Here is a 27478-nt window from a genome sequence, read left to right on the forward strand (position 1 = left end):
TATTATCTAGATTATTATTATATTATCGATTGTGACCTGACTAATTATAAATGAGACGCTAACTAATTTATGTAATAAATAAGTGAATAAATATTATTAAATACGAATTAATCTTGCAAATATTGTCAGTATTATTAATATATAGTGTAGTATCCTTTAACAACTACAACCTGTTATGTCCTTCTCCTGGTGGACAACGATGGAAATCTTGATTTAAATTTAAAGTTACCGACGTGGTCTTTGATTCGCCCGGGAATATTGAAATACTCAACTTCCCTGATTTTGAAACACAGTTTCAAACCAACCAAGTTGGTGTCAGATAGTTGCCACCAACTTAGCGACAACTTGCGGTCAACTTCCGAATTTGTAACTGTTGGCGCCAAGTTGGCTACAAGTTTCTGAGAAAAAAGAGACCAATCTACTGCCGTAATATGTCGCCAAATTTCTTGAGAAACTTATTATCGTCAACTTGGTGTGAAAAAGTTTCAGAGCAACTTTTGCCGACAACTTGGTAACAACTTGGTGAACAAGTTGACACCAACCGAGTTACTTTCCAAGAGTTGCCGCCAAGTTGGTGACAAGTTGCGGCAGTAGATTGACAGAAAGTTGCGGCCAACTTGGCTATCAGGGGAGTGGTTGAGCTAGACTCGTCATAAATGAGGGTCACTAGTCGGCTCAGACTATTTTCTCGCATTTTTTTATACAACATTTTATATTTCTTAAGAAATTAAAATATATTTTCTAATTTCTATAATTACTTAGGTCGAGAGCAATTAGGTAGTAAATTTATATATTTATGGCTTAATCCTCTTTACTATCTTATTATTCCTAGTCTATTGTGATAAATTTTCAGAGAGTAAAAATACATTTTAACAATAACCTTTTTTACTAATGGCTAAAACTCTAGACTTAGGTTGTGGGGTTTTCCCAAAATTTTCGGGTTGCGGTCAACCAGTCAGATCGACAGCATTCCGAATTATCAAAACTTTAGAAAATTAAAAATTCCGCTACATTCAAAGTTTATAAAATACATTAACTTAAATATAATACCAGCCGAAAAACAATTTTGCAAATTATAAAATACCGAGCTATCGAATATAGGTAAACATAAATCTTATATTCCTCAAGAGTTAAAATTGATTTAATTTCGAAAAAAGTTCGTTCCGACGTATATTCATCCGAATACTCATCCATACGAATAATGATTCGGCCGAAAATTACTCATCCAAATAACTATATATTTACATTTTTCGGCTAAATGAATGTTCGTCTGTTCATTCATTTTGGCGTAAAAATTTTCGTTGTTATGTTTTTTAATTTATTGAGACTTTGTGACTTTGAAAGATTCTATTAATATAATTTTAGTTTTTTCATTATTCAAATTTATATTTTTCGAAATTTTAAAATTTGTAAAATTAATTATTTTAAATTATATTTTATATTTACTTTCTGAGTTCTAGAAATTTATTAATTCGGAATGTTGTCAATCTGACTAGTTGACTGCAACCCAAATTTTCTTATAAATATAAATAGATCTAATGTTAAATTTAGCGCTATCAAAGGGGTATCGTCAGTGCTCGCGAGGCGGCGCCAGTCGCGATTCAGCTAAACCGTGATATGATATCACACCTTTAACAACTACAACCAGACCACCACCAGAGTGTGTTGAACCTTTGTAACCTAAACACCTTCAAATCATCCATCCGCATTTGCATCATTGTTGTTGTGTCTAAAAATAAATTTTGCTAATTAATTATCAATATAAAAAATTAAAAAGCATTAAAAATGTCGAGTACTTCGCAAAAGCATAAGAACTTCGTAGCCGAGCCGATGGGAGAAAAACCAGTCACAGATTTAGCTGGTGTCGGTGAAACTTTGGCAAGGCGGTTAGAAGCTGCCGGCTTTGATAAGGTATGTAGATGAAAATTAAGTTAGCCGACATCTAAAAATTAAAAAAATTTTTTTTTATTGAAAAAATTATTACAAAAAAATTTTATTTGTAAAAAACTGTAAGTGGAATTTTTAAAAAATATTTTTTTGTTCCAATTTAATAAATGAAAAAAAAATTAAAAACGTCGGCTAACTTTATTATTATGGTATGTAGTGTATAATCAGTGCTATAAATAATTTTTCTCACCTCCGGACGGAAAGCGTCAATTTTCCTCCCGCTGCGCTAAACGAAAATGCCGCTTTCCGCCTCCGTCGAGGAGAAAAATAGTATACACACCACGGGCAGTAAATAAGAAAGCCTCAGATCACATGTTTATTGACCTCGGCTTCGCCTCGGACAACAATTGCATGTGATCTGAGACATTTCTTATTTTACTGCCCTAGATGTGTAATATACTATTCCACTCATTGATCAGTTCGTTGATCTTTATTTATAAATTCTGATTTATTCTTCAGGCGTACGTGGTGCTAGGACAGTACTTGGTGCTTAAGAAAGATAAAGAGCTGTTCCAAGAATGGATGAAGGACGTCTGCTCAGCGAATTCCAAACAGTCGAACGATTGTTACCAGTGTCTTAATGACTGGTGTGATGAATTTTTGTAATTTTGTTTTAATATATTATCTTTTTATCATTATAAAGGTAGATAATTCCGAAATGTGTCTATTGTCTATTAGAAAATTATAAGATTGTTTTGTGTCTGATTCAGACACAATGTTGCTAATTAACTCTAATGATAATTAATACTAATGATAAATAGTTGATTATATTTTAATCGAAAGATATTTTTATATACTGATAGTTAACCAAATAGACTAATGTAATGTGTTTCTTATCGCAAAAATGATTGTATTTTAATATCTAATTAATTCTTGTCTCAGATAAAATAAAAATGTCACTAATTATTGTAAAAACTTGACGGATGTTTGGTATCTTTAGTGACACTGATAATTAAAAACAAAGAGATGTTTATTTTATACACAAGTTTAATTACCATAAACATAACAATGCATGTATTGTATACAAATAAAAGTAAATTTTCTTACAGTGGTTTTAAAAAGTATGATTAGTTATGAGTTATTTATAATTTATACTACGTGGCTAATTAGAATAATTTTCTTCTCTTTCTAAATGTATGTCTTCGATTTGTTGGGATCCTTTTCCATTGCTTTCTTTTTTCCAATCTGAAAGACAAAAATAAATTTAATATTTTTTTTTAACAAATAAATTCTACTAAATTATTGAAAGTAACTTTTTTTACATCTAAAATTTTTTCAGTCATAAATTATTTGTTAAAAAAAAATCCTGAAGCTTATGAATTGTTATGTCTTGGAAAACAATTAATATTTTTACTACTAATTTTGATTTATTTTAAACTTATGAAAATTTACATGGATATAAAAATAAATTTAGTTATTAAAATTACCTGCGTATTCAATTTTATAAGGGAAACGTTTTCCTATTTTTTTCAGTCCTTCTTTTAGATCCAATATCATCACATTCCGTACAACATTATCCCGGAATCGGCTTTTTACTTCATTGAAAATTTTCAGTGAGTCTTCAAATCGTTCAAGTGAATCTGTAGAAAAAAATTCGCAATTTTAATAATTTAAAAAATAAAATTATTATTAACAATGCTAAAATTGAGACACGATAATTTTTATAATTTTTTTAAAAAATAAATTCTAACAAAAAAAATTCTATCTTAAAAAATTCTAAAAATTATCAACATAATTTTTTAAAAATCATTTTCTAGATTTAATTTATTTTTAAAGAATTGAGAGCCATGTAATACTTTTTTAAATGAATAAATTATATCAAAAAAAAAAAATTATTTAAAAAATTCAACTTTTAAAAGCTCTAAAAAATAATCAATGCAATCTTTCAAAAATAATTTTCTAGATCTTATTTATTTTAAACGAAAAGTAAAAAAATTTTCACGTCTCATTTATCAATAATACTAAAATTGAGAGCCATATAATTTTTCAAATAAATAAATTATATAAAAAAAAAATTTATTTAAAAAATTCCATTTTTAAAAGCTCTAAAAAATAATAAATGCAATTTTTTAAAAATTATTTTCTAAATCTAAAAAAAGTACTAATTTCAGTGTTATTAAAATAATCATCACAAAACTTACTATAAAGCTCTATTAAATCGCTATAAATCCTAGCAGAAGCATTGTTAGCCAACCCTGGATGGCTCTCAAATTTCTTCTTGAGCATCTCCATCAACTGAATATCTTTATTCTGTAAAGCATACTCAGTAATAGGTTTCGTAAGGGGCGAGGGACTCTGCTGAATCTCAGTTTTCCATAGATCTTCTGCCTTGGGATCCCTCTTGATAAAGTAGTAACACCAAATGGCGTGTTTGCCTCTTGAAAGTCCCTTATCAGCCAATTTATTCACCCAGCTCTCAAAGATCTCCAAGCAACTTTCATCTTTCAACAGTCCCTCGGTTATAGCTCCAAAGTGAAGATTTTTCTGTACATCTTTTAGATTGTCTGACTGAACTGCTTCCATGTCATAAGTCTCAACAAAATGTCTTAAGCCTTTGTCCTTGATCTTCGCAATACAAACAATTTTTCCAAAATTAATAGCATCCTTAGTCCTTACAGACAACAAAGTGCCCAGCTCTTCAATCGCGTCAAATCGCTTTGTCTCGACCAACTTCATAGCCAAGTTTGTGAAAGTGTTAGACTTGACATATCCGTATTTGGTGAGAAGAGTCTTCATCATTTCAAACGCGAGGTCGATCTGGTCCACGGCAACCGCGTTGTTGATCAACCTGGTGTACTTTCCAACAGCTTCAATCTTTGGAATGAAAATTAATTTAGCAGATGTTTTAAGAATTTTTTTAACAAATAAATTATAGCAAAAATAAATTAGAAAAAAAATTGACTTGTAGAAATTTTAATAAGTTAAAAATGCAATTTTTTTTAATAATTCTTCAAAACAAATTTGTTCGTTAAAAAAATTAAAAATTGGTCAAGACTGCTAATTTTAATGCTATATCTTTATGAAAATTAATTTAGCAGATGTTTAAAGAATTTTTTTAAATAAATAAATTATGGCAAAATATGAGGAAAAAAAAATTGATCTGTAGAAACTTAAATAAATAAAAAATGCAATTTTTTTTAATAATTTTTCAAAACAAATTTGTTCATAAAAAAGAAAAAAATAAAAAATTGGTCAAGACTGCTAACTTTAATACCATACCTTTATAAAAATTAATTTATCAGATATTTAATAGTTTTTCAAGAATTTTTTTTAACAAATAAATTATAGCAAAAATAAATTTAAAAAAAATTGATTTGTAGAAGTTTAAATAAATTAAAAATTCGATTTTTTTTTTAATAATTTTTTAAAACAAATTTGTTGGTAAAAAAAAAATTAAAAAATGGTCAAGACGGCTAACTTCAATGTCACACCTTTATGGAAATTAATTTAGCAGATGTTTTAAGAATTTTTTTAAATAAATAAATTATGGCAAAAAAAATTAGAAAAAAAATTGACATGTAGAAATTTTGAAAAATCAAAAATACAATTTTTTTTAAATAATTTTTTGTAACAAATTTGTTTGTTAAAAAAAATAAAAAAATGGTCAAGACTGTTAACTTTAATGTCATACTTTTATGAAAAGTAATTTATCAGATGTTTGATAGTTTTAAGAATTTTTTTGAACAAATAAATTATAATTAACAAAAAAAATCGACCTGTAGAAATTTAAATAAATTAAAAATGCAATTTTTTTTTAATGATTTTTCAAAACAAATTTGTTCGTAAAAAAAAAAATCGAAAAATAGTCAAAGCTGCTAACTTTAACGTCATAATTTCATGACAATTAATTTATTAGATGTTTAACACTTTTAATAATTTTTTTTAACACGTAAATTATTGCAAAAAAAATTAGAAAGAAAAATTGACCTGTAGAAATTTAAATAAAAAATGCAATTTTTTAATAATAATTTTTCAAAAAAAATTTGTTGGTAAAAAAAAATTAAAAAATGGACAAGACTGCTAACTTTAATGTCAAAGCTTTATGAAAAATAATTTAGCAGATATTTAATAGTTTTAAGAATTTTTTTAAACAATTAAATTATAGCAAAAAAAAATTGACCTGTAGAAATTTAAGTAAATTAAAAATACAATTTTTTTTTTAATAATTTTTCAAAAAAAATTTGTCCGTAAAAAAAAGTTAAAAAATGTTCAAAACTCCTTAATGTCATACCTTTGGAGTATCATCAGAAATCATCATCGCCGCCTTCTTGAAGTCTTTCTCCTGAATTGCGTCTTCAAAAGGTCCAAGACGCACCGGGGTGAGTTTCCTCGTCAAAATCAATACATCTTTGGTCAAAGGGGTCCTAGTCTCCTGACTCACCTCCGGGTCAAATACAAAAGGAACCTTCTGATTATTTTTTACAAGCAGATCGCTGAGTTTCTTTAAAAAATTATTAGTCGGCTGTATAAAATCATCCTGCATCTCAGTCCACAACGCGAGTCCTTGCTCCCAATTGTTATCCTCAATAAACACATCCAACAATTTACTATACATAAACCCTCTATCCATCCTCGCAACACTCTTAGTAATATTAACCAACTGAATCAAATGCTCAGGATGAAACTTCACCAAATGTTCAATCGCAGTAGCTATCTTCGGATTCTGAACCTGCAACCCAGGAGTCTCGAATATTTTCCTAGCCTGTCGCATCTTCCCGCACTCCATGAACGCGAAAGCCAGATCCACCAGAGCGCTGCTCTCTCCATGAACCTGGGTAGTCATGTCCGTGAGTTTCTGTAAATTACTAGCATCTTCCGCTTCAATCAGCAGCGTAGCCAACTTATTCTTATACGGCGCGCAGTTGTACTGAGCACAGGCTCGTTCAAAAGCTTCCATAGCCTTCGGGAGGTCATTGGCAAGAGCATGAGCCTTGACCAAGGGTCCCAAAGTAAAATTATCCGCCTCGACGTAATTTTTCTGCCTCAGAAGCTCAAAGAAGTTAAAAGCTTGCTCAATACTCTGGGTACCAGCAACTTTCTCCAGCAAGAGTCTAAGATTGAAGTCGTACTTATTCAACCCATTGTTACTCGGCAGCTCCGGTTGCTCTGCAATGAACTTAACAGCTTCCTCAAACTGTCCATTCCTCACCAGCAAGTCAGCAAACTTAATCGCCTTTTTAGCGTCTAAAGACGCTTCTGGGAAAGAAACTTTGAATTTTTTTACACAGTCCTTAGCAAGCTCCAAGGAGTCTTTTTCCGAAAAAACACCAATCGCTTGAGCCAGCGCCCAGGGAGTGATTTGTCCAAAAGCTTCCATCTTCTGCAAAGAATCCTCAATAGCTTTAACATCATGCTGCTCTATCAACTCATTAAACTTCCTTCCTATATTGCGTACGTGTCTGTTAAGAGCTGAATTCATCGGCTTGTCGGGCAGAGGATGATACTCCGAAATAGGAACGATGGTCAAGTCACCAGAGGTCAATTTATTGATACTCTCATTCAGCTCCGGAGTAACTTTAGATCCCAAATAATTCCTGAGTTCATCCCCAGTCTCTTTAGAAATACTCAGCCCTGAAGCGACTAGCTCATTGATTAAATTAACCACAGCCGTGGGCTGGGTGCTTGAAACTACAGACATAACTTTCTTGATAGCTTCATCAACAAGCGTAATAGGAACCTGGTCAGGATTAGCAGCTTCAGAATTATCAGACAAGTACCTGAGGTTCATTATGAACTGCTTGGGCGAGTTCTCCCAAGAAGCCAAGGCCAGGCGGTTCAACAAGACGTCTTTGGAGTACGGAGCCGGGTAGTTGGCCATAGTAGCAGCAGCTGACAATAATTTCCTCTCAATCATCTGCCTCTCGACAGTCACCAGCAAGATATCGTTCTTGGAGATGCCCAGAGGAGTCAACAGCTCGATAGTGTAGTCCAAGTTTCCGTACATAAAAGGAATCGCGTAGTCTCTGATAGTTTCTATCGACGGAGAAATATTAAAGTCTTCCTTCATAGTCTTCAGAATCTCCGCAACGCCTTTGGGATTCCCGGCTTTGCCGTGGGAGACCATCAAAGGCCAGAAGAAGTGCTCGTGGATCTTACCCCCAGCTTTTAACCAAGCCTGCATTATTTTTAAGGTCGTTCTTGAGTCTACGCCCTCCTGCAAGCAATCAAGAACGATCACAGCGAAATTTCTGTCGCTCTTGAGCTCGATTTTAGCGAAATTGCAGATGTGGATCACGTCTTCAACCTTGCCTCCGTTGAGCACCAAAGCTTTTGCGATGAGAGAAGACCTGTATAACTCCCTGGTAGGATCTTCAGCTGTGGAGTTCAACAACTTTAACGCGAGCTCCAAGTATCCTTCAAAAGCAAGCTTAATCAAAGTCCTGCAGATGTCTGTATCAGAGCGAATTATACTCGGCAACTGGGTGAAAAATTCTTCTGCTTCAGTGACAAACCCATTGGAAGCTAGCACGTTGATGATTTCTAGGTAATGATTGTCTAACAGAGATATTTCTTCTTTTTTCATCAGCTCAAAAGTACTCCTGATGCCGTCCATGTTGCCTTTTTTAGCGTGCGCGCACATCAAAGTCGCGTAGATGTCTGCTGAGGGATGGATCCCCGCTGCTTTCATTGACTCCAGGGTTTTTAGAGCGCTCTCCATGTCTCCAGCTTGGCTGTGGCCGTTGATCAGCGAGATGAAGATGTCTTCGCTCAAAGGCATGTCTTTGTTCTTCATTTCTGCCAACATTTTTGTCGCTCCAGCGATGTCTCCTTTGTTACAATACCCAGCAATCAATCTCTGGAAAGTAATCCGGTTAGGTTCGATATTTTTCTCTTCCATCATTGATAAAAATTTATCTGGAGAAAAATCATAGTCTTTTTCTAAGTAGACATTTAAAAGCGCGTTATAGTGTGACACATCCATTTTTATTTGCAAGCTTTCCAAAGTTTTGAACACTTTTTGCACGAGCTGGATACTTCTTTTGGAGTCTGCGTCAATTAAGGATTTTCCGCAGCTGCGGATTAATAACAAAGCGTTTAAACTAGACATATTCTTCTGAGATTGGGTTTCTTCCAGCCAGTGTTCTATTTCTACGGCAAACACTCGGCCAGTTCGCTTCAGCTGACTCTCCATGTTTTGGAATGTCGCTGTTGGAAGCGGCTTTTGTCGCACCGCCAGGTTCGTTGCATAACTCCTACGGGAAGACAATCCAAGTTTTGAATTTCTTAATTTTAATTAATTGACTTATTTATTTTGTGACAAAAGTTATTAAAACTTACCTTGATAAATTTGTCAGCTGATTTCCGACATTTTTTATACCGGCACCTTCTAATTTGGGTTGATTTAGTGTAACTCGCCACCCGACATGATGTAATTTTCTTAATTGCCGCACGTATCTGAGCATCGTTGACATTATTATTTGGTTTGTTTCTGATGGTCGGTTTGTTTATTTAATTTATCGTTTGATTTATATTATAACTTTGCTAATTATTTATATTTTTATTTAGTGAGTAATTATTTCACATGTAGCAACAATGGCCGCCTTAGACACACGTGTTTTACACTGTAGACTGTACTTGAGTATACATACACATTCTGATTTTTTTAAATGTGTTTCGTAACACGGAATTTAACACACACATACACTCTACATGAAACTGAAGTTAACTGACACTCAAAATTTTATAATAATTAAATTATTGATAAAAAAATTTAAGTGAAAAAATTCCACGTGTAGAAATTAAGAAAAAATTATTAGTGAAAATTTTTTAAAGCATTTTTTAATTGTTATTGATTGTTAAAAAAATTTTAAAGAATTGTCAGTTGTCAGCTAACTTCAGTATCATACACTCTACAATTATTGGATAGTAGCGTTTAGCAGTTGGGAATTCTTCAGTGTCTCCAACTTATGGTTTATATTTTTTAATTTTTTTTTTTATAATCCCAAGCGGCACAAATTTTTTTTTGTTAATGTTTTGTTAAATTTAAGTTGACAATTATAAATTTCTGACTTCTTGTTAAATAAAATCTCTCAGCTCCGCGAGTACTCAGCTCCGCGAGCAGGGTAATTCCCTGTCATTTTGTATATCAAATACTTTAAAAACTTCCGCTGAATTTTCTCAATTCTGCCCAAAAAGTAGTCCATAGTATACAACATTTAATCTTATATTTAAAAGACGATAAAATACTTAGATATTTTAGATTATTAATTAAAAAAAAAAAATATTGAATACAGAAGAAAGAAAACAAATTGGAATTAGTAATCTATAAATAAAATAAATTGGTTACTTAAAAAGTGTCAGAGTCATAAAATTAAATTTAAAAAATGTTTATATCTTAAAGCACTCTCTGATGCTTCGCATTATGATTTAAAAACGTGGTCAGCTGAAAGCAAGATAATAAAATTATTTACTTTCACATTAATTTAATTAAAATTTTTACATTTCTTCTTTAATTTGTTTTTTAATTAATTTTTATTTATTTTATTGGTCAAGATCAACAGAATTTTTAGGAAAATAAATTTAGCAGATATTTAATAATTCTTAGAATTTTTTTAAAAATTAATTATGGCAAAAAAAAATTGACATGTAGAAATTTTAAAAAATAAAAAATGCAATTTTTTAAAAGTAATTTTTTTGAACAAATTTGTTTTTTAAAAAAAATTAAAAAATTCACTAGTACTGCTAACTTTAATGTCAAGGAATTTTTTTGTTAAATTTTTTTTTTAATTATTTTATTGCCATAAAATTATAGAAAAATTTTTTATATCTGTCAACTTCAGTGTCATTTTTTTTCTAAATATTTACAGATTTTTTAAAAAATAAAATTAATTTTTTATAGTAACATATATGTCACTAATCTGCTGACACAATTTTCAATTTTTATTCAGAAAATAAATAATTTTTAAAAAATTGCATTCATAGTTTGTTATAATTTCTGCAAGTCAATTTTTTTTTTTTTATAATTTTTTCTTTAAAAAAATTGTTATATTCTATTTAATCTAGTATAATATTAAAAAATGTAAGTTTTATATAAATTATTAATTAAAATATTTTTCAAACATCTTTTACAAGTATGAAGAAAGAAGAAATTATTCAAAAAATCAAGTGGTCTTAATAAAAATAAAATTCACAAAAACTAAGTTTTTTTAACAACTTTATCAAATATATAATTTGTATAAATAATTATCCAACTAATCCCGAAACTTCCCTATCACTCTTATAACTATCTTCACAAATAAAAGGAACTTTCTGTTGATGCCTAACAAGTAACTTCTTCAAAGTAACTAAAAATTCACGATCAGGATTAATTTCATTTTCTTGCATCTTCATCCAAAGATCCATCGCTCCTTCCCAGTCATTGTACTTAACATAAACCTTGAGCGCTCTTTTAAACAAATTAGTGTGATTTCCATCCAAGCGCTTAGTAATTTCAATGAATTCTTCAAGTGCCTCAAAGTTTTCCGTCTTCTCAAGGTAGTCAATAAAAAAGCCAATTTGAAAATTCGAAACAAACGAGCCGAAATTTTTAAAATACTTCTCAACAAGTTGATACTTTCCAATGCTTAAATTCACCAGCGCCATACAGAAGTCCGTGTTTTCTTCCCCCCAAGTATCACTAATAAAATCTAAAAATCTTTTAAGATTAACCTGATCATCCCTCAGTACCAAAGTCTCTAACAATTTAATTTTATTAGGAGTACACATATACTCAGTCACAGCTCGCTCAAAAACTTCCAGAGCTTTAGTGTGTTCTTTTTTTTCAAGAAAAGATTCAATAATAATCCCGAGTGGAAAAGTGGCCGCTTTCAACAATTTCTTGTTCGCTAACAAGTCAATCATCTGAAAAGTCTTCTCAAGACTTTCTTGATTTGCCGTCAGTGCAAGAAGAGACTCCACAGCTTTGACATTCGTCCGAGAAAAAGCTCGCTTGTCTTCTGCGACCGGCTGCCTCTTAATAAACCTAACAGCTTCTTCAAACCGATTATTTTTCACCAACAACTCCGCAAACTTAAGACCTTTCCCAAAACTCAAATTATGCTGAGGTAATTTCTCTGAAAATTGCTCAACATATTTTGCAGCAGTCTCCAGATCTCCCAAATCGCAAAAAACTCCAATCGCCATGGCATAAAACGGCGGAGTTACATACCCTATAGCATCTAATTGCTTGCAAATAGCAGCTGCGCGCTCATTATCAAACTCCGTAACATATTTATTGAACTCATTCCTCAATTTATACACCTGACTATGAGGAATAATATCTCCAGAACCTTCAGATCGCTGCAGCAAATAAGGATTGTACTCAGACATTGGAACTTCTGTTAATTCTCCAGATTCTAATTTTTTAATAACATCATCAACTTCTTCAGCAGTATTTCCTAGATAGCTTCTAATTTCCCCTGCAATCTCCTTAGAAATACTCAACCCAGCTACCATTAGCTCCTGAAGGAGACTAATCATCACACTCGGCCGATAATCCGGTACTACATCAATAATTTTCCTCAAAATTTTATCCATACAAACCGCTGAAATCTTTCCCGAGTCACTGTACAAAAGTCTTAAAATTACAACAAAAGATTTTACATCATTTTTGGCGTTGAGAGTCTCTACGAATCGATGGAGGAATTCATCATCCGTAGGGAATTTAGTTTCATGAAAAGTCATCAAGATCGCAGCATTTTTGAGCTGTCGCTCAATAATACACCTGTCGGCCATCGCTATCACAATAGTGTCCGAGGAAATATTCAGCGGCTTCAGTCTATTAATGATTTCTTTTCGAGAACCAAACATGTAAGGAATTGTAAAGTCTCTGAGTGTCCTCAAAGAAGGGGTAATTTTAAAATCTTCAATCATTGATCTAAGGACGTTTAAAATCCCGTCGACATTGCTGGCTTTGCTTTCGAGGACTAGCAGCGGCCAAAAAAAATGATCGTGGATTTCTCCACCAGCTTTGTGCCAGGCTTTCATCATCTCGAGAGTTGAAGATGGGTTTATCCCGTTGAACAGGTAGAAGTAGACTGCGTCTTTAAAAGGATCTTCACTAGCAAAGTCTTTTTTTATTCTCTCGCAAATTAGAATTACTTCTTCTACCTTGGTGTCGGTTTTTATTAAAGATCCAAGGAATATATTTATACGGGCGTGTAATCTCAGAGAATTCGACGTCGTAGACTTTAAAAGCCTTAAAGCCAGATCAGTGTGCTGCATCTTGATAAGTTTTATGATCAGCCGGCTGATGTCTATGTCCGAGTTAATATCTTTGGGCATTTTTGATAAAAAATTCTCAGCTTGCTCCAAGTGTCCGTTAACTACTAAGCTTTGAAAAATTTCCATGTAATGTCTCTCCTCGAGATCAAAATTGTTAGCTGCTAATTTTTCAAATGAGTCATTCAGAGACTTGAAGTCACCTTGTTTGGCATACGCGCACATTAAAGCAGTTTCGGTGTCAATTGAAGGGACAATTCCCTTGTCCTTCATGATGGCCAGGGTATTAATCGCGCTTTCAATGTCCCCCGCTTGGCTGTGACCCAAGATTAGCATATTGAAATTCTCCTCGGTTAAAGGAAGGTTTCGGCTCTTCATTTCTACCAACAGAGTCATCACTTCTGCGATGTCGCCTTTTTTGCAGCAAGCTGCTATTAGTCGCTGGAAAGTCACGCGGTTGGGTTCTACTGATTTTTCAATCATTGTTGAGAGAAATTGATTTGGTGAAAAGTCGAAGTCTTTTTCTAAGTACACTTCTAACAGAGCATTGTAATGAGACACTTCGAGTTTTACTTCGAGGCTTTCCAGGGTGTCCCATAAGTAGTGGACCAGCTCGATACTCTCCTTAGCGTCTGCGTCCATCAAAGACTTACCGCAACTTTTTATGACTAGGAATCCGTCGAAGTTATGGATTTTTCCAAAGTTTTGAAGCTCGATTATCAAACGCTCGACTAATTTTTTGGGGATCGGGTTTCCTTTTTGAAGTTTTATGTCGATTTGATACAGGAGGTTTTCATTGAAAACTGTTGAAACTGGTCCTGGACTGTTTCCATAACTCCTGGAAATTTTATATGATTTTTTAGAAATTTTTAATTGTATAAACTTCAACAATTAGTTTAAAAAAATAACATTAAAGTTAACAGCAGTTTGATCATTTTATTAATTTTATTTGAAAAACAAATTTGTTCCGAAAAAATATTAAAAAAAAAATTGCATTTTTAATTTTTAAAAATTTTTACGTCAATTTTTTTTGCCATAATTTACTTGTTAAAAAAATTATTAAAATGATCAAATAATTTTTTAATTAATTCTCATTTCAAAAAATTATTTTAAAGTATGATTGTTAATTTTTATGATTATTACATTGTTCATTGTATAAATTTCAAGATTTAGTTTTAAAAAAATCACATTAAAGTTAGCAATCGTTTAATAATTTTATTAAAAAAAAATTTTATCCGAAAAAAAATTTTTTTAAATTGTATTAAGGCGCGCAGTAAAGCATTGGACCGGGTTCGAGTCCGGCGTACACCAATGAATATTTTCAATATTTAAGTGTATTATTCTGCTCAGCCCAAAAAATAAAACGAGTTCCAATCTCAAAAAGTTTACCCCCTACCGTAGTCGCTCATGACCTTAGTAGTTTATGCGACTTTAAAACAAATTAGAAAAAAAAAAAAAAACAAAAAAAAAATTGTATTTTTCAATTCTTTAATATAAAATTTTACATGTCAATTTTTTTTGCCATAATTTACTTGTTAAGAAAATTATTAAAATAATCAAATAATTTTTTAATTAATTTTCATTTCTAAAAATTATTTTAAAGTATGATTGTTAATTTTTATGATTGTTACATTTTTAATTGTATAAACTTCAAGATTTAGTTGAAAAAAATCACATTAAAATTAGCAATCATTTGATTTAAATTTGATCATTTTATTTAAAAAACAAATTTGTTCCGAAAAAATATTTTTAAAAAAATGCATTTTTAATTTTTAAAAATTTTGACATGCCAATTATTTTTTTCCATAATTTACTTGTTAAAAAAATGATTAAAATGATCAAATAATTTTTTAATTGATTTTCATTTCAAAAAATAATTTTTAAGTAGATCAAAATAATTTACCTTGACAAATTTTGTGCATAATGCACTGGGTTGTTACTGACTAGTAAATGGGGTTGATAAATAGGACATCTCCAACGAAATCTATTTCTTATCACTTGTATTATATACCTTGATAATGGTCTCATTGTTTCACATATAATTTATCTAAAAAAATAAATTAATTTTTTTAATTAAAATTAATAAAACACTCCAGTTAATAAAATAATTATTTTTTTTTGACTAAAGAAAACAAAATTAATTTTTAATAAAATTTTTTTAATTATTAAAAAAAAATAAATAAAATAATTTATAGTGTCAAAAATTAATAACATACCTAGTTGTTAACAAATACTAAATTTCAATAACTATGCGCATGTCCATAAAATATTTTCTAAAAAAAAAAAACATACCTGTCATAATTGTTTATTCATAATTATAATTTTAAATAATTTTCATTATTGTCAAAAACTAACCTTAAATATCAATGTAAACATAACAGAGTAAAAATTTAAACAACGTGAATAATAAATAATTGTCAGTTTTATTAAATTTTGACAGATAGCGCCAAATGTCAACTCCCAGATCCCAAAAAATAAAATAAAACTCTAAAAACAATTTTCAATAATTGCAAAAAATCAGAGTAATTATTTACACAATTATATAAAAAATATTTCACTAAATTTGAAGTTAAAAAAAATTAAAAAACTCTAAAACAAATACTAACACACGAGGTTACTGAAATGATAAAAAATTCAAAATGGCGCTTAATTTTTTAATAACTGCGCATGCGCAGTGGAAAATTCAGTGCAGTAGTTGGGAGAAAAACATATAATAAATGGAAAATAAAAGATAAATAAGTAAGTGGTGAATAAGTTAGAATAACGGATTTAAATACATTAAGAGCAAGAGCGAGACAATGAAGATATATCCTAGTATCTAATGTAACGTAATGATAATAATAGTAATCTTAATAAGAGTATGTATGCTAAGCATTGAGCATTAAAATCAAGTGCATAAGCATATGTAGCACAGTATAGTTGAACACAGTGACGATCGCAAAAACTTTATGTACTGTAGTATAGATCTGCTTAAATAACTTTTTATATTTTATTTAGCTTTTACGTTTCAGTTTATCTTAAATACACCCGCGTTAGTTATTTTATAATAATTATTTATTGAAGTGATTAATTTATATTAATAATTATTTTTTATATTTTTTTGTAGCAGCTCAGTATTATTAAAATAAAATCCAACATATTACTTGGTCCGGATGCTGTGGGAGATAAAAATACTTGAATCAAACAGTATTTACAAGTTCAGTACGTGGTTTATTTGAAAGCCAGCGTGGATCCAAGATGTTTTGGGCTAACATCTATGCATTGTCTCCACAAATTGAGGCATTACTTAACAAAGAAGTTTGTATTTTTTATGTTAACCTTACTTGCTGCATGACATTAAATTTAGGAGTCACTTGATTATTTTTTTTTTATTTTATTTAACAAACAAATTTGTTCCAAAAAATTATTTCTAAAAAATTGCATTTTTTAATTTTTACATGTCAATTTTTTTTGCCATAATTTATTTGTTGAAAAAATTATTAAAATTTAATAATATCTGCTAAATTAATTTTCATAATTTTTTTTATGATTTTATATCAATAATAAAATTATTATGACGAAAAACTTAGTAAAAACATTCGACGAGTGAAAATTTAAAAAAATTAATGAAAATTAAATTAGCCGACATCTGAAAATTTTGGTAATTTATTTTATTGAAAAATTATTAAAAAACAATTAAAAGAAAAAATTTCACGTATAGAAAATTTCAAAATTTATACGTGCGATTTTTTTTAAAATATTTTTTAGCTGACTGACATTAAATTTAGCCGTCAATTAACAATTTTTTAATTTTATTTATCAAAAAAATTTGCTCCAAAAAATTATTTTTAAAAAATTGCATTTTTTTTATTTCTACATATCAATTTTTTTTCTATTTTTTTTTGTCATAATTTATTTGCTATAAAATTTTAAAAATTATTAAATAAATGCTAAGTTAATTTTCATAAAAATTTCTACAATTTTTTTCTCATTTTTTTGCCATAATTTATTTGTTAAAAAAAATTATCAAATATCTGCTGAATTAATTTTCATTTTACTTGCACGTAAAAATCCACTTAGTAATTTTATTATTTTATTTTATTGCCAAAGCTGATGTTCACGTTTTTTTTTTTTAAGGATGTCACACTCCAAGAGCTGATGGATCAAGAGGAAATAGTGCCTGAGTGTAAAAGTCAGAACAAAAAATTAGTTGAATAGTAAGTGTGGTTAGATTATTTAATATTTGTTGGTATTTAAAAAAAAATTATTATTTAAATTAATTGGTATTTAAAAAAAATTTATTTTAGTTTGACGAGGCCTGAAGTTATCGAAGAATTAGTATCGCTGACCACTAAAGAACCGCCTGAAGACATCGAGGAGAGGTGGAGGTACAAATACCCTAACGTAGCCTGTGAATTACTCACATGTAATGTTCCGACTCTTAATGAAAAGTTGGCAGGTAATTTATTGGAGCAACTTCAATTATACTTCTTATTCTTGTTAGTTTTACTATTTTTAATGGTAACTGTTACAAGGTGTGATTATGTTAAATTATGTTTTGTTTTTAAATTTAATTGACGCTTGGCTCTTGTCTGACTAACGGAGTAAAAATATCATAAAATAATTCTCTTAATTTTGACAAATTTTTCTTTGTCGTCTTATTGATTTCTTAGGGCAAATTTTTTTTAATCTGAAAATTATTAATTAAAAATTTTATTGAAATAATTAAATTTTTTATAATTTTTTTATCAAATAAATGAGTATTTAGGCTGCATTCGAAAATGCTCTATCTCTAAATACATAATTAAGAAATTACCTTGTATCTTGTGAACTATTGGAATTTTTAAATATATAAGCTCACCCCGATGTTACACTCATCGAAACCTTTCATTTGAGTAACCACATCAGTTTTTCATATATTTATATATATTATATATATGTATATATGAAAAATATATCAAAATGCATGTGGGTACTCAAATGAAAGCTCTTGATGAGTGTAACATCGGGATGAGCTTATATCTTTAAAAATATCAACAATTAAGAAATTAGCTTATATCTTGAGAACAATTGACATTTTTAAAGATATAAGCTCATTCCGATGTTACACTCATCGAGACCTTTCATTTGAGTACCCACATCAATTTTGATATATTTTTCATATATAATATATATATAAATATATGAAAAATTGATGTGGGTACTCAAATGAAAGCTCTTGATGAATGTAACATCGGGATAAGCTTATATCTTTAAAAACGCCAATAGTTAAGAAAGTACACTGCAATTTAACAAAAGTCATTATTTAATAAAGAAAAATTTTATTTATTTATTGTTCACAAGTCTCAGCAGTCACATCGTGACTGCAAGGTTGCTAGTAAATTATAAATAAAATTCTTTTAAACAATTTTCTAGACCTATTTTACTTTTCAAGAAAAATTAAAAAATTGTCATGTCCGCTAATTTCAGTCTCATGAATTTTAACATTTTTTTTTTATTCTGAAAATTATTCGATTAATTAATTAAAAAAAAAATTTATTTATTTAATTTAGAATAAAATTTTTTTTTTCAGGTTCCGAAACATTGTTGGCAAAATTATATTCATTTATCGACACCGATGAACCATTGAATCCACTTCTTGCCTCATTTTTCAGTAAAATAATAGGAGTACTTTTGATCCGTAAAAGTGACCAGGTAATTAATAAATAAAATCCTAAATTAGTCAGTTTAAAAGCGCTATTTAATTTCTGAGTATCATAATTTCTGGCATTTTTAAAATTTAATAGTCTAACTGACGCTTAGAAACCTTTCTAAATGAATACTAATAGTACAGCATTTAAAAAAAATATTGCTGTAAGCTAAGTTAATAGTTAATATATGAGTCTTTTTCCTCCACCAACCCTTTTGCTCCGTCACTGAATCCTGATCCATTCCTCACTACCAGAATTGGTACTCCTATCAGTTCATGTGCTTGCAGGTCTTAGAGTTTCTTAAAGGTCGCCAGAAGTGCGTGGATCGTCTTCTCGAGCACCTTGAGACCTCGGCGATAATGGACTTGGTGCTGAAGCTTGTCACCAAGGTCGAGGGCGTTGACATGCGTCAGAATATACTAAATGTGAGAAAAATTATATGTTTTAGCGTATGCCTGGGGATTGATACTAGAACGACCTATTTTTTTATTTTAGTTTATTTTTATTGAAATAATTTTTTTTTTTTTTATAAAAGTGGTTGGATACTCAGCAACTAGTACAACGATTGATTAAATTATTATCGTCTGAAGCTGATTCAGACAAACATACTAATGCGGCACAGTTACTTTGTGATATTGTTAAATTAGCAAGGGAGTACAGGTTAACGTGCACTGAACGCACTGATCCTGATCCTATTCTCAATACATTAGAGTCGTAAGTTTTTATTTATTTATTTATTTATTTTTTTAATTAATTAATATAAATATTAATAATATTTTTTTTTTTTTTTTTTTACAGAGAAGAAACCGTGTCATTAATACTAGAGACTATTTTATCTGGTGAACATAAAGAAAGTAGCATTGTAGGAGGTATTCAAGTACTATTAGTTTTACTTGGCCAAGAAACAAACAAGTATGATTATTTTTAATATTAGTTATGATAATTTAAAATAATATTGAATTTAGCGGACATATAATAATTTTTTAGATTTTTATAACAATTTTATTATGGTAAAAGACCCAGTTATTGACACTGGCCTAGTTATTGACACTTGTAATTTTATTTTAATTAAAAAAAAAACAAATCATTTTTAATAAATTCGGCTGCCCAATTTCGAAACACAGTAATTGACAATTTTAAGATTTTTAAAAATTTTTCTTGTCAAAAAAAAGTTTGCGCGCCTAATAGATAAAAAATTTGATTTATGAACAGACAATACTCGAATATAAATATTTTTAAGAAAAAATACTTGAAATTAAGGTCTAAAAGTTATAAAAAATGCAGCAATACTAAAAAAGATTAGGTATAAAAATTTTTCACTTACTGTGTTTTAATATTGGGCAGCCGAATTGATAAATATAATTTTTGAATTATAAATTTTAAGAAAATTGTTTTTTTGAGTACATTTAATTTTTTTTAATTAGAATAAAATTGCAAGTGTCGAACAACTAGACCAGTGTCAATAACTGGGTCTTTTTCCTTATAATTAAAAAAAAAATTCTTTTTATTTTTTTAAATTTAAAATCAAAGCAACTTTTTAATTAAAAAAAAAAAAAAAAATTAGTAATTATTTACAAGTGCGGTCAACCTCATTTTGGGCCATAACTAGGTAAAAAATTAATAGTTTCAAATTTTTTTTTATTCTGCTTGTTTTTACGGCGCATTTATGATAAAAAATGTGAAAGAAAAAAATAAAGATTTCGATAGCTTTTTTGCTTTCAAAAGTTGGAAAAAATTTTGGCTCATGTTTTTGAATAAAATTTCTATTTTATCTTTTTTTGATTTATTTTTTTTTTAAGTATATAAAAAAACGAACAATAAAAAAAAAAAGACTAGGTATCACAATTTTCTAAAAAATTTATAAAATTTTTAAAATTGTGATGATCAACTTTTTTTTTTTAATTGTTCATTTTTTTATGTATTTAAAAAAAATATATCAATAAAATCAAATAGAAATTTCGTTCAAAAAAATGAAAATTAAAATGGTTGCAAATATTTACCAAAAAATTTTAAAAATTATTGAATGTCTACTAATTTAATTATAATTAATTTAAAACTAATAATAAAAAAATAACAATTTTTAAAAATAAAAAATAAAATTTATTTCAGTATTTTAATTGATCCAAAACAAGGTAATAATTCTGGTGAAGATACAACAGAAAATATGGACCATATTAAAATCCAAAATGCCACTTTACCGTACCTGGAAAAATTACAAAAGCTATTATTTGACCCACCGCCTGTAAGAAAATATCGACTAACCAACATTAAAAATAATAATAATTCATTTTAAAATATAATTAAATATTCTGTTCTATATTTGCTCAACAGAAGCCCACAGTTAAGACAACAGCTGGATTATTAGAGATTCCGTTAGGGAATACCCGCCTGCATATTGCCAAATTATTAACAGCTCTTCTTTCGTCGGAGAATATTAAAGTATTCCAGAAGCTCGCTGAGCTAGGTACATTCCAAACGTTGTTGGATCTATTTTTCAAGTACTGTTGGAATAACTTCCTTCATACTCAAGTAGAACAATGCCTGGCTTTAGTTATTAGTGGAGAGTGGCAAGAGAATAGCAATTCAGTATATTCGCACGTAAGGCTTAAAATTTTTACATAAATCAATCAGCTTATTTTATTTTTACTTTATAAATTTTATTAAATATCATTATCAATTTTTGCAACAGATATTTGTTCAGTGTAAATTGATCGAGCGTATACTAGACGCCTGGGTGATAAATGACGATAAACAGTATGTTTTTATTTATTTAATTATCTTAATTTACGTCAATGACAATTTATATTAACCAGATAATTTATTTAACCCAGAAAAAAAGAAAATGGAATCCGTCAAGGCTACATGGGCCATTTAATAAATATAGCTAATAATATTGTGAAAAAGTCTGAAAAGAGCGAAGAATTGAGCAAGTATTTAAAAGAAAATGTTCCTCAAGAGTGCTTTGAAAAGTGGGAAGCACTTGTAAATACTCAACTTGCTGAAATTAACAAAACACACCAAATATTCCTGGTAATTTTTTTTTTTAAATAATATTTATTAAAAAATTCATCGATAAATTTTAATTAAATTTTTCAATAATTAAATTTTAGGGCGGAAAAACACAGCCGTACATCACGTCGTCTGAGGACAGCACAGAAGATTTTAATTCTTACTCCCAAGATAATTATTGCCAGCAGGTAGTTGACTTAAAAATATTTTTATTAAAATTTTTATTATCTATATGGATATAATTATTTTATAAATTTATTTAGGTTTATGAAAACTATCAAGAACAACAAATGACATCACGTTTTACCGATCATTACGGCTTATATGACGATAAATTTAATGATGGAAATGATGCTTTGCAGTAAGAATAAAAAATTATTTTTTTATTATTTAACAATTAATAAGTAAATAATTCAGGTTGTTACGGATCAAATCTTTTTTATCTCAATTTTTTATTTCAATTCAGCGACGTTTCGCCATGGATCATGGCTTCTTCAAGTATCTAATTAGATCCATATAAAAATTAGTAATGTTATCTTCTATCTATATATATATATATATATATATATATATATATATATATATATATATATATATATATATATATATATATAAATGAATTGCTGTGCGTTATTCTGGCTATAACTCAAAAACGGCTTGACCGATATTGATAATTTATTTTTGTTTTGTACGTTGTAGTTCGAGGATGGTTTAGAAAAAAAAAAAGTTGAAAAAAAAAATCCTAAATATTAAAAAATCATAAATATCAAGTAACATCAATTATTTCCCGCTTCACAGCAGTATTTTATTTGTCACCTATATAAGTCTATATATATATATATATATATATATAAAAATGACTAGCTGTGCATTAGTCTCGCTAAAACTCAAAAACGACTGGACCAATTTCAACAATTTTTTTTTTTTTTTTGTTCGCTATAGTTCAGGGATGTTTTCGAAAGAATAAAATTTTTGGAAAATCCAAAAGTTCAGCTAAGGAAATCAACAGATCTAAAATCGTTAATCTTCTATCTTCTGTATATATGGACAAAAAAAATTTTCATAAATTCAGTGTTGATTTTTCGGGATCTTGATTTTCAGGCGATAATGAGAAGCGAATTTCATTTAATAACTTTACAAAATTCTAACCGCACTTCATACAGCCAGTATTTATTATTTATCGAAGTAGATTAGAGTTTAAAGATTGATAATCGCTGATCGAAAGGTGTAATAAAATATATTGTATACAATATATTACAATATAATACAATATAAATAACAAAAATATTAAAAAAAAATTTTTTCTACAATATGGATAATCGACTTTTTAGAAAAAATTTTTCAAAAGCAAAAAAATTTTTTTTTAAAATTAAAAAAAAATTCTTTTAAAATTTTAAATATAAATAACATTTAAAAAAAAAAAAAACAATACCTTGAAAATTGATTATTAACATAAGAATCAAAGAATTTTTTATCAGCATTACATTGAATTGATGTTAGTCATGTAGCAAGTACACAACATAAATGACATGACATATACTCTACAGCTAACAATAATTATTATTTGTAAAGATAATAATTATTAACTATAGCAATTAATTTCGTCAATTGCACTACTCAAATAAATAGTTAATAATCAATAATCGTGATTTTACCAATCACTTTATAATATTTATCATTTAAATGCTATACAATTTATTATTTACATGGAAGAAAATACTATTTCAAACAGTAATATTCGCTATGTGAAAGTTGAAAATGTTAAAGTATAATAATTAAGAATTTTGACTTTGATATTTATCATTTCGTACCTAAAAAATGATCGCATAATATGTAAAAAATATAAACTATAGTTACTAAATTTCTATACAAGCAACGTCAATATTTACAAAGTAAAATGGTAAATTTTTAACGCAACGCTAAAAATCAAACTAATTATTAATTTGCTTAGACTAGTAAAATATTTATTTTAAGAGTAGAATTTTTACTGTTTCAAATGTTAAATTCTCCGAGAGTGAGACCTTCCCCTTCTCCTCATAGTGTAGACTATATATTGAAAGGGCAATTTTTACTGTTTGAAACTGTAATTTTTTAAGATAACAGAGTCGTTATTTACTATAATGACAGCTACTAATCACTTATTTTGGATATTAAATTATAAATTGTGGCTTTTATACTTTCTACATTAAGTTCTGTAATATTTATATTTTTGCCACCCCGATGTCCGCTGTACTGTTTGAAACTAAAAATTAACCGGAATCCGAGTGAATATTACAGTTTACTTTTTTCCGTGAAAAGTCACATATATGTCAGCGTCTAGGTATATAGATTTGATCCGCAACGACTTGAATTATTTATTTATTATATTAACTGGGATCTGAAATAATACGTACGACAATTAATAATATTAATTATTTAATATTAAAATGAAATTTTTAACAGGCCCAGTAATTCGGTTGATCAGATAGCCACGATGCCTTTCACATTAACTGAAGAAGATCTTATTCAACAAGAAGATGCATTTAATAAAGTAAATAATTTTTTTTTATTAAAAAATTGAATTGAAAAATATAATTGTTTAATAATTTAAATAGATATGTCAGCAAAAACAAAAAGCCGGCCTAGAGGAAGAAGGTCTTGAATGGGGCGATGAAGGCGAACTAACTTTCCAAACAGTTATTGATAAACGCGATTGGCCATTCAAGCAACAGCAGCATGATTCTATTTCTTCCGACGAGGACGAAGATACTAAAGACATTCAGATGGAAATAGATTCTGCTGATCGTTAGTTTCAATTATTGATTTATTATTTAATTTAAAACAATTTTTACAATTATGATTAAACTGAATAAATAAATAAATTATTAATTAACTTTATTATTAATCAGCTTGGGACACGCCAGAGCCTTTATCAAACAATACAATTCTACCAGAAGTAAGCCCTTGGGATTCATCGACATCGCCTACAGATGAATCGTCAGGCTGGGCTAATTTTGACAACTTTGATAGTACGCTTAACATTGCAAACCCTGCACAAACAACCATGCAACCTAACGCTGAACCTGAAAAGCAGGAAGTACCTGAGACAACGACTAGTACAACAGACAAACTAGCTACTTCTAATCCCGAACCAATTGCCACTTCTTCTCCTTTTTTGACTAATTCTTCTTCTTCTCCTAATGATATTAAGTCCCCAGAAGCATCTGCTGATCAAGATCCAATTAAAGCTAATATCATTGAGAATAAGAATACTAAGGATTCAGTTAGAGAAAATCCAGATAATAATGTGTCTTCAAATGTAAATGATAATGCTAATGTAGAGCCAATTGAAAATATTCCTCCAAGTGATAGGTAAATATTAAATATTAAATATTATTATTATTATTATTTATTTGAATTTATGCCTTTTCAAGGTTTCATATAATTCTCAATTTATTATGTTAAGTATTTAAGCTGCATATGAAAATTCTCTATCTCTAGATACATCATTAAGAAATGACCTTGTATCTTGTGAACTATTGACACTTTCAAAGATATAAGCTCATCCCGATGTTACACTTATCGAGACCTTTCATTTGAGTCCCACATGACTTTTTCATATATTTCATAAATTTATATATATATTATATATTTGTCTGTATGAAAAATATATCAAAATGCATGTGGGTAATCAAATGAAAGCTCTCGATGGGTGAAACATCGGGATGAGCTTATATCTTTAAAAATGTCAATAATTGAGAAATGACCTTGCATCTTGTGAATTATTGACATCTTAAAAGATGTAAGCTCATCCCGACATTACACTCATCGAGACCTTTCATTTGAGTACCCACATCAATTTTTCATATATTTTATATATTATATATATGTATATATGAAAAATATATCAAAATGCATGTGGGTACTCAAATGAAAGCTCTTCATGAGTGTATCATCGGGATGAGCTTATATCTTTAAAAATGTCAATAATTAAGAAATTACATTGCTATCTTGTCAACTAATGACATTTTTAAAGATATAAGCTCATCCTGACATTACACTCTTCGAGACCTTTCATTTGAGTACCCACATCAAATTTTCATATATTTTGTATACTTATATATATTAAATATATGTAAATATACAAAATATATGAAAAATTGATGTGGATACTCAAATGAATGATTTTGGTGAGTGCAACATCGGGATGAGCTTATATCTTTAAAAATGTCAATAATTAAGAAATTATCTTGTATCTTGTGAACTATTGACACTTTTAAAGATATAAGCTCATCCCTATGTCCCACTCATCAAGACCTTTCATTTGAGTACCCACATCAATTTTTCACATATTTATATATATATATATATATATATATATATATATATATATATATATATATATATATATATATATATATATATATATATATATATATATATATATATATATATATGTATATATGAAAATGCATGTCGGTACTCAAATGAAAGCTCTTGACGAGTGTAACATCGGGATGAGCTTATATCTTAAAAAACGTCAATAGTTAAGAAAATACAATGCAATTAAACAAAAGTCATTATTTAATGACGCAAAATTTTATTTATTTATAGTTCACAAGTCACTGCAGTCACATAGTGACTGCGAGGTTGCTAGTTATTATTATTATTATTGTTATTATTTTATAAATTAATAAAATCTTTAAAATTATTTTTCAGAAAATCAGAAGAGCCTGAAGATAAAACACGTGCACTTACAAATTTATAAACAAACCAACTGATTGTTAAATTGTAAATTTATAAGGATGAGATTTATTTGTTTAGTTAATTGGTGATTATGTATGAGTGAATGCATCGAAGAAGTTTAAAAAAAAAATAATAATAAGTATATTAAATTTTGATTAAAGAATTATGATTATATTTCTGTATTATACATAAATCATATCAGATGGAAAAAAAAAAACATTGTCCACAAATGACAGAGTTATTTAAATTTATACTTAAAAAATGAAAAACATCGTATAAACATGGCTTCAAGTTATGTATTGCAGGGTATTGTTATCAATTATTAATTATTATTATTATTATTATTATTATTATTATTATTATTATTATTATTACTATTATTATTGTCATCGATTTATTATTACTATTATTAATGCATTGTATTAATTAGTTAATTAGATACGATGAATGCGAGTTATTTGATGCTCAACTGTTTTATATAGTGAAATTGTTCGATGTCTATACAGTAGTTAATTGAAGAAACAAACAAACAGAAAGAAACAAATGAAATATTATTTAATTAAAACTAGTAGAATTAAAGTAACTGTAATATGAATTAATCCTTGTATTTTTATCATAAAATTAATTACCATGACGCTAAATGATGTTACAATGAATAAAAAATTCATCTCGACTTTTACACTAATTTTTTTGCTACAATAAACCTTAAATTAAATTTATATTCTTCCTGAAATTTTATTTATAGATTAATTGTTTACTTATGATAAGAATTAATTTATTTATTGGTAATAAAAATTAATTACTTTACCATCATAATGAAGTCAGCTGGCAGCTGTCAATTTTTTCAACAAATTAATTTCAATAAAAAAACTTCTAAAAATTTTCATTAATAATTTTTATGCTACTAAAATTAGTCGACGTTCAACAAT

General features: G+C 28.6%; 4 protein-coding genes across 14 annotated transcripts; 2 read left to right on the top strand and 2 right to left on the bottom strand.

The window, feature by feature from the left end:
* Positions 1-1649: 1649 nt before the first annotated feature.
* LOC123266603 (barrier-to-autointegration factor) lies at positions 1650-3011 on the top strand. The gene is made up of 2 exons (XM_044730906.1): positions 1650-1911; positions 2407-3011. The coding sequence occupies exons 1-2, from the start codon at positions 1786-1788 to the stop codon at positions 2551-2553; spliced, it is 273 nt and encodes a 90-aa protein (XP_044586841.1). The 5' UTR covers positions 1650-1785; the 3' UTR covers positions 2554-3011.
* Positions 2917-9560, bottom strand: LOC123266601 (leucine-rich PPR motif-containing protein, mitochondrial-like). Its single transcript, XM_044730904.1, has 5 exons — positions 9226-9560; positions 6179-9140; positions 4089-4761; positions 3375-3527; positions 2917-3132 (listed from the first exon to the last, which is right to left on the bottom strand). The coding sequence occupies exons 1-5, from the start codon at positions 9357-9359 to the stop codon at positions 3050-3052; spliced, it is 4005 nt and encodes a 1334-aa protein (XP_044586839.1). The 5' UTR covers positions 9360-9560; the 3' UTR covers positions 2917-3049.
* A 1500-nt stretch (positions 9561-11060) lies between these two features.
* Positions 11061-15662, bottom strand: LOC123266646 (leucine-rich PPR motif-containing protein, mitochondrial-like). 3 transcript variants are annotated; one of them, XM_044730980.1, is made up of 3 exons: positions 15502-15662; positions 15050-15193; positions 11061-13984 (listed from the first exon to the last, which is right to left on the bottom strand). In XM_044730980.1, the coding sequence occupies exons 2-3, from the start codon at positions 15172-15174 to the stop codon at positions 11131-11133; spliced, it is 2979 nt and encodes a 992-aa protein (XP_044586915.1). In that variant the 5' UTR covers positions 15175-15193; positions 15502-15662; the 3' UTR covers positions 11061-11130. The 3 variants fall into 3 exon arrangements, with proteins under 3 accessions (XP_044586915.1, XP_044586916.1, XP_044586917.1); XM_044730981.1 differs by having other exon boundaries at positions 15439-15520; XM_044730982.1 differs by lacking the exon at positions 15502-15662 and adding an exon at positions 15363-15404.
* A 103-nt stretch (positions 15663-15765) lies between these two features.
* LOC123266647 (serine/threonine-protein phosphatase 6 regulatory subunit 3) lies at positions 15766-27228 on the top strand. 9 transcript variants are annotated; one of them, XM_044730985.1, is made up of 18 exons: positions 15766-15885; positions 16253-16443; positions 17263-17342; positions 17433-17584; positions 18698-18819; positions 19070-19240; positions 19351-19529; positions 19614-19727; positions 20925-21057; positions 21147-21413; positions 21505-21569; positions 21647-21845; positions 21926-22012; positions 22088-22185; positions 24267-24354; positions 24419-24608; positions 24713-25175; positions 26523-27228. In XM_044730985.1, the coding sequence occupies exons 2-18, from the start codon at positions 16384-16386 to the stop codon at positions 26569-26571; spliced, it is 2517 nt and encodes an 838-aa protein (XP_044586920.1). In that variant the 5' UTR covers positions 15766-15885; positions 16253-16383; the 3' UTR covers positions 26572-27228. The 9 variants fall into 9 exon arrangements, with proteins under 9 accessions (XP_044586920.1, XP_044586922.1, XP_044586925.1 ...); XM_044730987.1 differs by having other exon boundaries at positions 15877-15969; XM_044730990.1 differs by lacking the exon at positions 15766-15885 and adding an exon at positions 15945-15969 and having other exon boundaries at positions 16256-16443.
* The last annotated feature ends 250 nt before the right edge of the window (positions 27229-27478 follow it).

This window comes from Cotesia glomerata, linkage group LG6 (genome assembly GCF_020080835.1).
Source record: "Cotesia glomerata isolate CgM1 linkage group LG6, MPM_Cglom_v2.3, whole genome shotgun sequence".
NCBI lineage: Eukaryota > Metazoa > Arthropoda > Insecta > Hymenoptera > Braconidae > Cotesia > Cotesia glomerata.

What these genes read in the sequence shown, in the direction of transcription:
- LOC123266603 (XM_044730906.1), top strand. Translation starts at nt 1,786, where the DNA reads ATGTCGAGTACTTCGCAAAAGCATAAGAACTTCGTAGCCGAGCCGATG. An exon ending in AAGCTGCCGGCTTTGATAAG is followed by an intron (nt 1,912 to 2,406) that starts GTATGTAGATGA and finishes TTTATTCTTCAG; the next exon opens with GCGTACGTGGTGCTAGGACA.
- LOC123266647 (XM_044730985.1), top strand. Translation starts at nt 16,384, where the DNA reads ATGTTTTGGGCTAACATCTATGCATTGTCTCCACAAATTGAGGCATTA. An exon ending in GATGGAAATGATGCTTTGCA is followed by an intron (nt 22,186 to 24,266) that starts GTAAGAATAAAA and finishes AATTTTTAACAG; the next exon opens with GCCCAGTAATTCGGTTGATC. An exon ending in AAGAAGATGCATTTAATAAA is followed by an intron (nt 24,355 to 24,418) that starts GTAAATAATTTT and finishes TAATTTAAATAG; the next exon opens with ATATGTCAGCAAAAACAAAA.
- LOC123266646 (XM_044730980.1), bottom strand. Translation starts at nt 15,174, where the DNA reads ATGAGACCATTATCAAGGTATATAATACAAGTGATAAGAAATAGATTT. An exon ending in TATGCACAAAATTTGTCAAG is followed by an intron (nt 13,985 to 15,049) that starts GTAAATTATTTT and finishes TAAAATTTCCAG; the next exon opens with GAGTTATGGAAACAGTCCAG.
- LOC123266601 (XM_044730904.1), bottom strand. Translation starts at nt 9,359, where the DNA reads ATGTCAACGATGCTCAGATACGTGCGGCAATTAAGAAAATTACATCAT. An exon ending in TTTCTGATGATACTCCAAAG is followed by an intron (nt 4,762 to 6,178) that starts GTATGACATTAA and finishes TTCATTCCAAAG; the next exon opens with ATTGAAGCTGTTGGAAAGTA. An exon ending in CGATTTAATAGAGCTTTATA is followed by an intron (nt 3,528 to 4,088) that starts GTAAGTTTTGTG and finishes TTTTTTCTACAG; the next exon opens with ATTCACTTGAACGATTTGAA.